We start from the raw sequence: 16,688 nt of genomic DNA on the forward strand, positions 1-16,688 counted from the left end.
AGAAACTCTCAACATTGGAAGAAGTTGTAGTAGAAAAAGCTCAAGCTACACACGATGCTAACTTATTTATCACTGTTTGCAACAATATCACTAGTGACTTATCACTTCTTGATACTTGTATCAAGGTATTGAGGAAACGTCTACAAGAAGGGAAGGACTTGTATGGAAAATGTACTTTATCATCTGAGTACACTAAAGATATTGAGAATTACATCAAAGAAAATGAAGCTGAATTGAAGAGCATTGTGGATGAATTACAAAATCCAAATGCACAGATAACAAATCTGGAAGCAAGAATCAACAATATTCATGATGAGCTGAGATTACTTGAATTGAGGAAGGAAAGAGCCCTAAAGAATTTCTCATTGCTACGGAAACAACTTACCTTGAAAATTGACCATGTGCAGAGACAACTGAAGGAGTGTGTAGACACAAACAATTCTTTCACAAGATTTGTTTATTTTGATCTGAATGCAATAGAATTGGCATCTTATGGCTTATGTACACTAATCAACATATTTGAACCAGTCAAGGATACATGGGACAAAGAATTCACCAGTTTGAGGAGGAACTTTGGAGAGTATATGACACTCATTAACAGTGAGAAAAAATTGATGGAGAAGAGAAGGTAACAAAATTTTGACATGTATATAGATTTTGTCTCACCTTTGCCATTGATGTCAAAGGGGGAGAGTATTAAGGAAAATTATATACTTTATTTTAAGGAGTTATAAGTAGGATAAAGTATAGTGAAAGGGGGAGTAAAGTATGTAAAGATGGTAAATATATGAAATGATCCACATTTTGCAAATTTGATTTTGGCCATGTGAAGAACTTCACAAATTTGAAGATTTTGGGGACTTCGCCAATTTTCCCACACGTTGCCATCAATGCCAAAAGGGGAGATTGTTGACAATTTGGCTAGGAGGATATGTAAGGATGACATAGGGTTGTCAGTTATGCAATGTAACGTGCACCCAGGTCAAAACCTTGAAGCATCCGGTGCATGTACGCACTCGAGTACCCCCACCGGCCGAAAAAGTGTTGCCGCATCTCGGCTGCACCGATCGAGCACTCGGGTGGGACATGAGACTTGGCTGCATCACGGTTGCTCGAGTGGAGGGTATGCGCATGGGTGCGCGCAGGGTGCGGTCGGCTGAATGACCCAACAAGTTTAAAATAATACTTTTTGCATTTCTTTTTTAATTTGTTTTTTATGCAAGCTAACCCTAATTGGGTGTAGGTCCCATGTGGTCTATTTGAAGGTTTAATAAGACCAATAGACCTCATTTTCATTTCACCATGTCATTTCATTGTTTTGGAGTAGCAAGGAGCAAAGTGAGCAAAAGAGTTTGGAGGAGTTTGTGAGAGCTTAGTGGGTGATTTTGCAAGATCAAGAGGAGCAAGAGGAGCAAGAAGATTTGATTTGGCAAGTGTCTCATCAAGTTCAAGGTAGGCTTTTTTAATTTTACAACCTGTTTTGGTTTTAGAAAACAATTTATAAATTTATAATTTAATATTTAGTTTTACTTTCAGCTTTAAATTTTTGAATGTTTCATTCTTGAATCTGTATTAATTTTTTGTTCTTAAAATATGCTGAAACGTATTTACTATTTAGTATTCTACTATTTAGCTTCCTTTTTTATATATATAGTGTTTTTAAATTGTAAATGCTAAAATGAAATAGTAAAGTCTTAAGTAGGCTGAAACTAGTTTGTTATAACTTATTAATTACTTGGGCTGAAATGTATCATGATTCATAGTTATATTTATAATTTTATTTTCGTTTTGTGAAATGCAGTTTTATAAATGGCATATAGATTCGGCCAAAGTGCAAAAGACAGAGAAATTAATGAGGGAAGTGCATCTGATTATGAGCCTGAGCCTGAGGGAAGTTATCATGAGGCTAATGCAGACGGTCAATCTAAGGAAGAGCCTCCTTATGTTGCACTAGGGGTGCCTTCTATTGATTGCCCTTCAGAGATTTTGACAAAGTATGCTAGGGGTTCTTATGATTCAAAGTCCTCTCTAAAACAATTTGTTTGGAAAATTACACGCACTACACCTTCAGGTGGTGGCACACATAAATGGAAGTGTAGTATATGTGGCACAAAATGGTTTGGCAGCATTACAAGAGTTAATGCACACCTTTTTTTGGACTGGTTATGGCATGAGCCCATGTGTATTCTTGGCAAATCCTGAGAATGTGAAATACATAATTGAAGTGAACAAACTATGGGGCATTTATGATGATATTGAAGTCCCAGTGCTTAGATCTTTGGCTGCTAGGAAACAAGTACGTAGTATACAACAGTTACAAGGGTAGCAAGATACATCACTTTGTATCTTGCATCAGAGAGCAGGGACTATGTCACCTACATCATCCTTTTCCTCACCCGCACACAATTCAGCAGGGGATAGCAGTAGGAGGAAATAGAAAGCAACTACAAGTCGTAGTGGTATTAACCCTATTGCTCATTTATTTAACATGCACGCAAGGGACCGGTTAGAGGATGCTATTGGTGATTTCTTCTTTTCCAATGGCATCCCTACACATGTGGCTTGATCTACCTATTTTGTGAGGATGATGTCCATGGCAGTGAACGAGGGAGAGCCATCATATGTGCCACCAGGTGATCACGAGTTGAGGACCATAGTGTTGGATAGAGCCTATGACAAGGTTGGGATCTTGATGGAGCATATTAAGGCATGTTGGATGGATTCATGCTGCAACATTATCATGGATGGGGGGACGGACATTAGTCATTGTCCACTCATCAACATTATGGTTACATGCACTGAGGGCCCATACTTTTTGAAGGTAGTTGATTGTTCAGGGCATCGTAAAGATGCTGATTTTCAGTTTCATGTGCTTAGGGAAGCCATTGAGGAGGTTGGGCCACAAAATGTCGTCCAAGTTGTGACAGATGCAACACGTGTGCAAAGCTGCAGGGAGGCTTGTTGAGGCAGCCTACAGGCATATTTGGTGGACTCCATGTTGTGTGCATGCCATGAACAATGCACTTAAAGACATGGGGAAAATTGACTAGATTAGATAGGTGGTTAATGATGGGAGAGAGGTGCATATGTTTATCTGCAATCACCATACATTACATGCACTTTTCAAGAGCTTCGCAAAGAAGCAATTCTGTAACTAGTTGAGACTAGGTACGCATCATATTATATTCTCTTTAGAGAGAATGAGTTGCAAGAGCCATTGCAACTCATGGTTATGACACAAAAATGAAATTGATGGCCTGAGTCCAGAACAGAGCAGGGGAAGAGGGTAAAGGAGACAGTGAAGAGTGATCAATTTTGGAGTGGCGCAAGATACATAATCTCCATCATTACTCCACTATTTCAGGTGATTAGATATGGAGATGCAGATTCACTTAGAGTTGGGGAGGTTTATGAGTGCATTGATTCCATGCTTGGGTAGATGAGGGCTACTATGCGTGAGAGAGACCCCATTGTAGCATTCTATACAGAGCACATTGAGCCTATCATTCACCGCAGGTGGGAGAAGCTGAACACTCCTTTGCACATGGTTGCCTATGCATTGAACCCGAAGTGGTACATACCTAGGCCTGGTAGAGTCACACCACTTTAGGATGATGAGGTGAAGAATGGGTTCTTTCGATGCATTGCTAGGATGTATGATACTGAGACTGCTAGTGAGATATGCATCGAGTGGTCTGAATTTGCTAGTCTTTCAGGTAATCCTTAAATCTTGATTTAATGCTCTAAACTCTTTATAATTATAAGCTATTTTAATTGTTACTTATAACTTAATTAAAGTTATTTTAATATTATTTTGTAAACTTGTAACTTGTAGGATACTCAGATATTGCAAAGGTGGATCTCAAAACTATGGTACAAAAGAATCCCATTTTATGGTGGAAAAGTCATGGGTCATAGGAGTCAAAGATCACCTCACTAACCATCCAACTGCTTTCTCAGGTTTACAATTCCACCCCTTTATATTCTTAACTTTAAGAGTTTTACTTTACTGATTTTAATTTATGATTCATTGATTGAATGATATACCATTTATCATTTGATACAAATTGTATGAACGTTTGTTTGTAAGTTGTAACTTTCAATTTTGTTATCTTAGGTGTCTAGCTCTTCAGCTGCAGAGAGGAATTGGTCCACCTATAGCTTCATTCACTCTATTAAGAGGAACAAACTTACCTCTAAGAGAGCGGAGAAATTTTTTGCTGTATATGGTTTCTTGCGGCTCAAAGATCGCAAGACACGCGATTACAAGGAGAGCCTTGCAACACAATGGGATGTGGAGCCAGAGGATCTAGCTTAGATTGATGAGGATGACGATGTAGTAGAAGCCAATGTAGGGCTAGTTGGTGTTCCTTCAGAGGATCAGGATCTTACCCACGAGGAGTCTAGTAGTTCCAGTGATGAGGACTTTGGTATAGGGGATGATTAGAGAGCACTTGGGATGATTCCATTCTCATTATTGACATTTTGTCATTTTGTTGATTGTACTCACTTTGATATGGCTATGATACATTATTTCATTTCACTGTTTCATGCTACTCGGCTCATTGTCATCATCAACATCTTTATGATATATGATATTCATATTTGAACAATGAATTTTGAATCTTGCATCTTGCATCTTGAACTAAGTTAATTTATGGTCATTGGTAATGGTTATGAAGTTTCAAGTTTCAAGTTTAAACTTATGGTTTGTGAATCACATTACAATTTTCTCCATTAAACTATATTTGGTATGTTATATAATATATTGAAGTATCATTTATAATTAGCATTTTTAGTCATATATATATATATATATATATACTACCCAACCCCCTCCCCCCCTCCCTTTGCACCCTACCACTGCACCCCTGCCAATCCCAAATTGAGGCCCTTTTTTTCCCGCAGCCGAAACTCATCCCGACGTTCCTTGCAGCACCACACCCTTGGCTGGTGTAACACTGCATTTATGGCAACATATATCTACTATGAAGAAGGCAAAAACATTATATTAAGTTTTGGATACTTGGACTTAGAAAATTGTCCAAGTATAATTTAGAAAAATAGTGAACAATCATACATTTTGCTTTAGTGTGGTTTATTGGAAGTAGTTGAGGGAAGGAAGAGCATATTGTAATAAGCATGTGTCTAAGAGCGCTTAAGAATATTCGCTATACGGACATAGTTATGGCATGTTTTACAGGTATAGGTTATATAGGTAGACCAAAGAACATAACAGAGTAAAGGTATTTTGGTTAAGGGATTGTTTTGGTTTACCAAAACAATGACTTAGCAAGGTTGGGATGACATTCTAAATGTTAACCCTTAGTTAGAAGAAATAAATTTAATGTTTTGGAAAGCGTGCAAGGTATTGAAGGCCAACTGGTTAAACAGCTGGGTATAAAGGAAGACACTTTTTGTTTGAAAGAAGTGTGGCATTGTAATGTAATGTTATAATGTTGTGATGTACACTTTGTATGATTAGTACTAATGTGAACTTGATGATTGTACGGTATTGTATAGTTGCAAGATCAATTTTGTGAAGAGAGCTACAAAGGACAAATCAGATATTGAAGATATCAGCACAATTAGAGAGGTTTTTGTATCTATAACTTTTGTGTAATGATTGTAACTATTGTATATGTATGTTTGAGTAGTGAGCTCAACTTGCTACTTTTGTAATTGTAATACTAACTCTTGACGGGGTGGAGGCTTCTAGCAAGGCCTAGTCCTCTAACAAGGACATATACACCATACAGATGTAATAGATTCCTATCAAGGTCAATATCTTTCACAAGATACTTTTGATTAATGGATCATTTTGTGGGTAGCATCCCCATCAGGGTTTTCCCTAGTTAACAAATAATGGTGTTATGAATTTCATTGTGTTACTGCTATGTTTGCTTTTCAGTTTGATCATATATGGTGGTTTAAAGATTGTTAATAATATCTATTGTTAATAATATCGATTTCTTGTAATCAATTAATAATGAGTATGTATATGTCATACCCTTTAAACAATTAATCCTTTGTCTAACTCAAATTGATTTTTCAAACCTCCAAACCTCATGATTGTCTTTTGCGTTGATGTTGAACTTAGGTAATTATAAACATAACTTTACATATCATTTGTTGAATATAAGTACATATGCAATGCAAGGGCTCTTCCTACACTTTTCCTCAAAGAGTTGCACCCTTCCATAAATAATCTCACACAGATCATTGAATGTCATAGTTGCACACAAAGGCATTCGTCAATGTTGAACGAATATCTTGAAAAGAGAATCTCAAGCTTGATAGCCATTGAGGTTTATTGACTAATACGACTGGAAGGATCATTAAATTGAAGAAGTCCTTACTCTCTGAATCCACAACAATATGAAATCCCTTTCTTATTTTCTTTTAATCTCCAAATCATTATAATATACATATATATGTATAATACATCTCATATATATCAAATGTTAATATACTATAATATTCCTTGGTCATTCCTCGGTTATTATCCTTACGATGTCCAATCCACATCCTAGTATTACTATAATCTAGGCAAGCTTAACAAGATGCAATGAATATCATATTGACGAGGATACCATATCTTGTTGTCTTTAATACATTGATGGAAATAATGCTATATCTCTGATATTCTTTATTCTATATCCATGGATTCACTCCCACTATTCCTATAAAGATTGTACTTTAAGACCCTCATTGTGCTTTAAGTTCCTTTAGATTGCATATAGAGACGAAGTTATACATCTAGGTGTATTTAATAAAATGGTATTTTTTATCCAATAATCCATGATTGATTTATTTCCCGAAGATGTATGTATCTTAGAAAATATGAAGAGAAATCCGTAAAAGCTTATGAATAATGACCTAGATGACTCCATATTCCTTTGAAGGATTAATATGGTGCAATTACGTATTAACCCCATACAAAGTTCACAGTGATTAAAATAAAGACGAGTTTCACTATTGTAACTTCATACTAAGAATCTAATGCCACCTTGAAATAATAGGTTAGGAAACAATAGTTGTCAGGTGTGATGGTTGTGATTAAAGTACTTTGATATTGCTCCAATCCTTTTTGTTGGTAGTTTAATAAATATCGACTCTCAATGATATTGACTTTTGACGATATTCATTATATGATTTCAGACTTTGGCATCCCCTATTGTAGATAGTTGTTGTCACCATCTTGATAGGAAAAAAGGTGTCTAATATAATTTCATGATGATCAACAATAATTATTTGGTTGTATCTTATAATTTCATAATTAATGCCAATTTCTAATGTGATTTTATGAATATATATTTTCTGTATCAGACAATTTCCACCCTTTGACTCAATGCAGGTGTCAATATTATAAACTCTCATGGCAATAATTTAGCAAACCACTAAATTAGTTTAAAACTTTAAATAATTTTAAACATAGATGAAACTTGAAAGAAAAACACAAAAAAGTGTTAGGGTTTAATTTTATTAAGAAAGGAAATTATTGATAAAGCTATGAGTTTTTTTTGCGAAAACTTCTAAAAAATAGTGTTAAATCTTCTTCGTTATGCTCTAAAACAATTTAGAGTACATTGGAAATGCTGTTATAGAGTTTATAAACTTAGATGTTGTTATGGTAAATCAATGTTGCTGTAGTTGTATTAAAAAAAAAAGATGAAAGCTCCTTATATAGATTTACAAAGATGATGTTTTTGAAAGAAACAATTGTGAACTCAAGACGAAAATTGAAACTATCTAATAAACAGAAGACTAGCTAAGATGACCATTAAAGAAACATATTAATATTCTAATACCCTCCCTTAATGGTCATTGTCTAACTGACGTGTTTTGGTCACAAATTCTTCAAAACATTTTGTTGTTGCTGAGACCCTCCCCGGATCTGCAAAATGTTAATGACCAAGAAGCCAAAATTCGCCCATAAAAGATCAAAGAAGGGTGCCCCCTTCTTCAAAATGCTTTGCAACAAGAGACAAGAGCTTATGACAGACTCTGCTACTAACCCTTCCAGAATCAGCAAAACATCTAACCATAAATCATCATAAAATATCCAACATGATGTTGGATAACAGAGCTATTCTTCTCTAGAGTCTGAGACAAACACTGAGAACAGCTAGCACAATTTTGAGGAAAAATCAACAAACCCTCCAATCTTTGCAGATGAGCACGAGGCCCCAAAACAAACTACAAAAACGACACGATTTTTAAAGAGAAAAATCAGACAAACTGAAAACATTTTTTGAGCTGAAAAATCGATCAAAACTAAGCATGATTTTTGATGTGAAAAATTAATCAAAACCAGAAAATACAAAGATTTCTTTTTTTAGGAAAAATGATAAAACTCACCAGATAATTTTTGAGGAAAAAATTATGAACCCTTAAAGGAATCCCACGCAACTTTGTGAATTGCTGAATCAGAAATTTTTTTTGAGGGAAAAATTAGGAAAACCCATCAGAATTTTTTAAGGGCGGCAAAATACGACACTTCGCACGGTAAACCAGTACATGCAACAAACATGCAAGTACATGCAACCCTAAAAAGTCAAAGTCTTTTGCTGCAACCAAGAAGAAGATCAAAACCATTAATCAAGCTTGCGATTTCTAGTAAAAATCTTTGAAGACAAACCATAAAAGTTTCATAAAATACCTCTTAAACAAATTTATGGAAAAAATTCCAAATTAGAAGAGGCTTGAATTTTTCTTAAAAAATTCGCCAAATTTTATGAAATTCCATTGACTTGCTCTGATACCATGTTATGGTAAATCAATATTGTTGTAGTTGTATTAAACAAAGGAGATAAAAGCTCCTTGTATAGATTTACAAAGACGATGTTTCTAAAAGAAACAATCACGAACTAAAGACGCAAATAGAAACTACCTAATAAACTAAAGACTAAGATTACCATTAAAGAAACATTATAATATTCTAATAGATGCAACTAAAGCAAGACAAAATGATTGGGAAAAAAAAATTTTTTTTTTATAAACTTACATGTGAATCCTAGTTCGCTTGAAAAAAAATTCTTCTAATATTCTTCAAATCCACAACAAATTGCTCTAACGCTGCAAATCACATGTTTCCTTCTCCAAACCCTTATGTTCCCCTCCAAACACAAATTTGCAAACAAGAAAATGTGAAATGATTGCTTTTTGGGCCATCATTCCCTACTAGTGGACTGTGGTCAATATTTTGGCGATAAATACATGTTTTTTCAGTGATAAGTTATAAACTTATCGGCGATAACTTATAAGCAATACATGATAAATTTATGTGTATCATGATATTATTGTGGCACTCATCACGATATTATCGGCAATATATGGGCACTATTTTAATCTATGGTCTATATATTCTTGACATTAATGACAACATTTCCAACACATATTTTTCTGTATGTGCTTGGTAGCCAAAAGGATAACTGCATGGAGTATCACAATCACTTTTGCACATTCTTCTTCTTCAGTGTTGTTTTTAGTATTTAAAAAATTGGATTGTTGCAGGTGACTCTGTAATTGTTGTTTTTCTTGAATATAACATTTATCCTCTTGAGCAATTGTGCTTAGCTATGCAAAAGACATTGAGTAGTTCAAGTGTGTTTTTAACTTGTTATATTTATATTTTATATGCAATCCCTGTGGAAATGTTGCGTTAGATGTTTTCTGTGACCAACCTTATATTAAATGTTGTAACTTTGTAGTGTCAATTTTTGATGGTCTAAAACCTATGATTTCCTAGGTGGTTGGTGCAGAAAATCCAGTGCTAATGTCTGCAGCAGAGCAGATATTTGGTGCAGGGGGGAAAAGGATGAGGCCGGCTCTAGTCTTTCTGGTATCAAGGGCTACTGCTGAGATGTCTGGCTTAAAGTATGCTTTTCATTTTGAATAGAACTCACAGAAATACTTACTCTAATGTTCACTTGCCATAATCTGAAACTAAGAAGTTGAATGTGCAGAGATGTCACTCCAAAACACCGTCGGCTTGCAGAAATCATTGAGATGATACATACAGCAAGTTTGATCCATGATGATGTGCTGGATGAGAGTACTGTGAGAAGAGGTGTGTTGTGAATACTAAATACCCCCTTGACTCTTGCATATATTGTTCCCTGGAAATTGAGGGTATGCTAGTGTTTAAACTTGTCTCTCTAAAGACATTTTGAACTGGAACAGTATGTGAGCTGGAACCTAACTTCAAATTGTAAGGGGAAGCTTCCTAGAAAACTAAATCAAACCCAGAAAAAGCACATAGCTATTCACATTTTTACAATTATCTCAGGAGATTTTGCATAAATGAAATAACTGATAAACTTCTGTTGTTTTTTAATTGATTTGGGAATGGGCACAAGACCTTAAATAGTTACTCTCACACAATTGAGGTTTTTATATTTATAAGAATCACAATCAATCAAAACAAGTTAACAACAACTAAACTAGACTCAACAAATACTTTCTTACTGGATAAAATTAGAAATTATGAAGCCTACATTCATGAAAATAGAATAGGTGAATAATTTGACTCATAAAGAATCAAGGATTTTTGAAATTAACTAACCTAGGTGCGTACAAAGACACAAACAAGGTGAAGTATAGTGCAAATACAAAGCTTGACGCCATTCTCCACTTTTAATTCAACCACCAAAATCCAAACATACTAATTACACCCAAAATATAGAGTAATAGATTAAGCAGTAGAATGAAAACTTCTGCAGCATATCTTCAACCACCATTATTTATTTATTGGCTACAAAAATACCCATTTTTTGGTATCCAGGGTAATTTATAATTTGTAGTAGAAATCGATGTGTTAGAGTGAAACACTAAAAGCTATTGGAAAGTAAGAAAGATACTATAAGACAAGTACTATTTTAAATATTGGATGAATAAATACAGCTTATAATTAGGCTTTCTTTTCTTGCCAAAATGAGGACACAAACAAAAATTGAATTTGCCAAAATTAGCTACTTTGACAACTCCTTTGCATCTAACTAATCTTATTTTGAAGAAGCTGGTGGATTTAGAGAAGTTAGTTTTGACGTCCTTTTGTGCTTTCCAAATGTCATTCAAACTTTTTGGATGAAAAATCTTCAAATATTTGTTGGAGACTTGAAAATTATTTGTTACTTGTTGACATCGAGCAAAACTTTCCCTTTCTTCAACAACTCTCAGATCTATAATACAAAAATTTATAACAATGGTATTAATTCCAGGTCTTCCAAATATTTAGAGCTGCAATGCCTTGCAAGGGTTCCACACAATGTAATGTCCCCATTTTTATCAAGTTTTTGCAATTGGCTTGGTTAGTTCATCATTGTGACCCTTGTGAGATGATAGTGGGATTTGAGGGTCTTTGTTGTGGAGTTATTAGGCTTTACAATGACCTATGGTGAATTTCGGCTCCCTTTTGAGAGACTTGCTATTTATAGTAAGTCAACAGTTGGGTCCAATGAGTTTAGTTGAGTTAAAGGAGTTGAGTGATGCTCTCAGTTTTCATTTCGAGCTTTTGGTTAGGGCTCCAAGAATCTTGGAGGGAGCATCTATTTTTAGTAGGTCACCCCATCAGATCCATTCATCGTTTTTCTTCGTTAGGATCACTCTTGTGTTGTTAGATTTGGATTCTGATGTTTCTTCAGTCATTTTTGCAATACGGGTGAATTATTATTCTTATTCAACTAAATATGCTGAGGTTGTTATGTTTATTGGTATTGTTTATTGGCCACCTTAGTGTCATAGCTCGTTGGAACTGGGTTGAAAAGTTTTAAATCTTGGGCACAAAAAACAATGGCCTCGTGTGTAAAGAATCTCATGATATGGTTGAAAGGGCATTTTTTGGGAGACAAAAGGAATTAATTTATGTTCCCTGGGGACACGTACCCGTCCTAAAAACAGTTGTTCTGAAAACAGAGACGTCACGGGGATGGGGGGATGGGTATGGGACGTCCCCCAATCGTCCCCAAAAAAAGCAAATTACTAGGGGACGTCCCTGAAACTTGGGGATGGTTGGGTAAGAAAAGGCCATCCCGGGTATGGAAAAGGGACGCCTAGATGTCCCCCAACCGTATTGGGTACAGCCAGCTGTCCCCAATTTTTTTAAATTTTTTTTCTTGTGCAAAACAATTAGAAAGTGAATATTAAAAAATAATTTTAAGGCTCCTTACTAGATCGCCAAAGTGGGCCCCACCCCTCCAAACGCAGTAGAGGCAGAATAGGAGCAGCAGTCTGCTTCATTTTCCTATGTTATGTTTTTTGTATTGAACGTGAACATGATTATGATACATTGATACTTATTACTTTATGGCAGTCCTCTAGCCCTTGGGCATATAGCTTTAGGCATATTTAGATTTAAATTTTCAGATTTATCATGTTTATCATTATGATATTGTTCACTGATATTGATATGCATTTTGACAATTGAGTACTGAAATCAGATATTATTTCTTAGATGGCATTCAAATGTTGTATGTTATGGTTCTATAGTGTTTAAATGACATGCTTTGTGTTGAGTTTCATATGAATGATATGTATATTTGCAAATTTCTATATAGCCATCCCTATTTGCCGTCACCCCCCATCCCCAAAATTGCCCAAAAAATTTGCCGTCTCGTAAGGAATTCATTTAAGGGTTATTATAGTCCCCTTGTCCCAGTTTTGCTTGTCCTCGAGCAATTTAAGACTCCTTCTCTTTCTCAAGTGACATCTTCATCTAGAAGTCCTTTCTATTTGATTAGGAGTTCTCTCACAATTCTATTCCTTTGTGCATTTTCTTTAGTATCTAGGATTACTTCGTGTTCCAAAATGAGCTGCCCTTTGTCATCGAGCCGGGTAGTTCTGCACATGGCACTACTTGTTGGCTCAAAACCTTTTTGAGTCTCGATACATGGAATATGTTGTGAGTCTGGTTGTAACTAGGGAGTTCCAATTCATAGGCCACTTCACCAATCCTATTGATCACCTTTTATGGACCATGAAATTGGGGTTTGAGTTTCTCTGTCCCACTGTTCTTAATGGATGATTTCTTACATGGTTGCAGCCATAAGAAAACTAGATCTCCATCTACAAATAATCTTTCCACTCTATTCTTGTCTGTATAGATGATGTAGGAGCATCCTGGGTTGCCTTTCTATCCTGCTCATCTTTGCTCATTCTGCCTGTTAGTGCCGAGTTCTAGTGGTTGTTGAACTGTAGTTGTTGCCGAGTTGTTTAGTGTTGGTTGAGGGTTCCTTCATGCGCCGAGTGAATTTGATGTTTGCAGATGCTTGGTTTCTTCTTTGATTGAGTTTCTCCGTGATTGGTTCCTAGTGAGAGACGACTTATGTATTTAATTTGGGCTGTGAATTTAATGTAAGGATCTTGTCGTGGGATACATGCAAACCATTTTTAAGGTCGGCCATCTAGTATGTAATAATGTGGAATCTTTTGTAAGCCATTTTGGCAAGTATAAATAGGGGTGCTTAGGTTAGGTTAGGGATGCTTAGAGGGAGAGTGTGAAGTTGAGGGAGTTGGGAGTCTAAATTAAGGATATGTGAAAATTCTAAGTTTGGAATTTCGTAAATCTTGTTGGCCGTAACTCGAAAGGCCTCATAGTCGGGCATGTATGCGGACAATTTTATGAATTAATAAAATATTTTTTTGTTCCTTCTCTCCTTGGTGTTGTTCTCTATGCTGCTTGCTTCCATTGTGTTTATTCAGCGAGGTGGTTGGATAATTAGGTGTGCCTTTGGCCCTAGCTTTTCAGATCCTCCTTGCATCAATAGAGCTTCTGTTGATTTTGGGCATTATGCATGTTCTCCTTGCTGTCATAATGTTGATGTTTCTTTGGATAAAGTCTTGTGCACTAGGCACCCTATTTCTTGAATGATTAATCCTTCAAACGTGCAGCTTCATACCCATACAATGCTTTGAATGGATTCATACCTTTGGACATATGATGTATGATATTATAACAATATTCCCCTAGGTGTAGACACTTTATCCATGTCGTTTGTTGTCTTGTGACATAATTTCTTATGTATCCTTCTATCCATTTGTTTATGATCTTTGTGTGTGCATTAGTTTGAGGGTGATAGATAGTGCTAGGAGTGAGCGAGGTTCCTATTAGTCTGAGTAGTTCTTTCCAAAATTTACTAAGGAATTTATTGTCTCTATCACTTACAATATTTTGTGGTAACCCACAAGAACTGAAGATTTCTCTAAAGGATATTTCTGCTATTTGGGGTGCTTTACTTTCAATAGAGACTGGGAAGAAATTGGCAAATTTTGTGACTTTATTCACCACTACATAGATACTATCTTTCCCTTCGACTTTGGGCAATCTTGTTATAAAATCCATGTATATGCTTTCCCATTTTTGTTTTTGAATAGGCAGTGGTTGTAATCGTTCTGTAAGGGTTGATTGTTCGGTCTTATTTTGTTGACAAATTATACATTCTTGTACATATTTTTGTATATCCTTTTTTAACCCCTTCGATGAGTATTTTTCCCTTATGTGTTTATATGTCTTATAATATCCTGGGGGGCCTGCTAGTGGATTATCGTGGTATTCCCTTCATTTTGGATTGTCGAGTCAAGTATATCCAGTGTAACACTAGTACTAGGGTACGTTAGGACAACATGACAAGTTTCTTGGATGGGTGGACAATGGACCTCATTTTCGGGACGGCTAAGGGACGATGACAAGGGGAGGATAGGGTAGGGACGGGTGTTGTATAGTATACATGTAGAACTTGAAATGCTAGTAATGAAATGATGTTTTAGTATAATCTACCAAATTAACATACTTGAACATAGCAAAATTGCATTAGGAACAAGAACCATTCAACATTCAACATAGTAACATATTACATACCCAATACTAAGATTCAAAAATCAAAATTCAAATAGAAATTCAAGTACCCATCCTAGCGGCGGCATGGTTGTGGAATAATGAAGGTGGGGGTGCTTAGGTAGTCAAGTACTTGGTGCGGAGATGTCTCGGGGATGGGTACTTTTAGGTTCAAGAGGAGGGTGCGATTCCTCGTGTTTCGTTGAGTATATCCTTTGTAGAAAATGATGTCATTTGAAACTTAAAAGTCTTCATTGGGTATCTTTCCTTCCAAAACTTTAGTTGCAAAATGATCTCTGGCATACTTGTTATTATATCATTCTTCCAATCTCCTGGGATACTAGAAATAGTTGGGTTGCCTTGATAAGGCATTAATTGCGAGTCCTCGTGTTTCACTGAGTATAGTAAAACTTCATAGAAAATGATGTCATTTGAAACTCAAGTGTCTTCATTGGGTATCTTTCCTTCCAAAACTTCAATTGTAAAATGATCTCTAGCATAGTTTGGTTATTATATCATTCTTCCAATCTCTCGAGATATTAGAAATAGTTGGGTCGCCTTGATAATGCGTCAATTGCTTCATTATTTACACCTTTCATATGTTCTATATCAAAATCATAGGATTGAATTTTGCTCGCCCATTTTTGTAGTCTATCATTTAGGTCCTTTTGATTTAAGAAGAAACTCAAGCTATAATGATTTGTTTTTACTATGAAATTATGAACTTCCCACAAATTAGGTATTGATGAAATTTTGCAAAGGCATGCATTATTGCCAACATTTATTTGTCATTTATAAACTAATGTTTCTCTTCTTTAGTAAGTTTTACAACTTTCACAAGCTATAGAGTGTTTCCTTTGCATCAATACAACTCCTATTCCTTCTCGACACATCGCATTGCAGTTCAAAGGTCATAGAAAAACTTGGTATAGCCAATACTGGGCATGAACTTATGACTTATTTTAGTTGTTCGCAATCTTATTACACTTAATCATCCCTAGTGAATGCCCCCTTCTTTGCTAGGTCTGTACTGAGGTTGCAATTTTTGAGAAACCCTTAACAAATTGGTGGTAGTAATTGCATAGTCCCTACTATGATAATAGATAGTTTCTATTAGCTCTGTTTAGTATCTAATGGTTATCTATTGTAATCTTCTGTAAATATTAGAATGTTTCTAATATTTAGTTTTCTGTTTCTAGAATAGAATATTTCTATTATTTAGTTAGCTGTAGATAACTATTAGTTTTCTCTTAGCTAGAATAGATCGTTTCTATTCTTTACGATCAATTGCTAAGGAAACATCGTTCCATTCTTTTGTATATATAGACCTCTTGGTCTCTGTTAATAACAAGCAAGTATTTTACCAATTACTTCGTAATATGGTATCAGAGCTAGTACTCTAAATTTTTTCGAAAATAATTATAATTTCTTGGTTGAAATTATCTGTGTTTTATTTTTGAAATTATTTACATGCATACTTACCTCCAACTCTCTCTATAATCTGACTAGGGTTTCTATTTTGAGAGATATGAATCCGCTGACTTCTTGTTTGGTTCAACAACCCATTTCTGTTAAGATCTGTCTATTTTTTCTGCACATTTCAACCATTTTTTGTGGTTTTTTTTGTAGTAGGTCCATTTTTGTTCAAAAGCATAATTTTTTGTATTGGATCAATTTTTTTTAAAGATTCTTGGTGGGTTTTTTGAGATCTCAACTGAGTTGTCGTTTGTTTTTTCTGGGTGCCTCGATTTTCGTGTCTTGACTTTCAAGCCAATGGATCTAGAAACTGACAACATATTCTTTTTGGGTTTTTCGAGCTCTCTTCTCGGTCACCCTTCAAATTTTTTGGGTCTTC

General features: G+C 35.4%; 1 protein-coding gene across 1 annotated transcript in view; it reads left to right on the plus strand.

Moving 5' to 3' along the window:
* LOC149553047 (solanesyl-diphosphate synthase 2, chloroplastic-like) overlaps nt 1–16,688 on the plus strand; it is a 120,723-nt gene that overhangs the window by 33,038 nt on the left and 70,997 nt on the right. The window contains exons 3-4 of the mRNA XM_089788545.1: nt 9,752–9,879; nt 9,969–10,072. Of these exons, the coding sequence (XP_089644671.1) occupies nt 9,752–9,879; nt 9,969–10,072 (232 nt within the window). The remainder of the gene's footprint in view (nt 1–9,751; nt 9,880–9,968; nt 10,073–16,688) is intronic.

The sequence above is a fragment of the Cupressus sempervirens genome, chromosome 6 (genome assembly GCF_028749045.1).
Source record: "Cupressus sempervirens isolate cs-2001-9-10 chromosome 6, ASM2874904v1, whole genome shotgun sequence".
NCBI classification, from domain to species: Eukaryota; Viridiplantae; Streptophyta; class Pinopsida; order Cupressales; family Cupressaceae; genus Cupressus; species Cupressus sempervirens.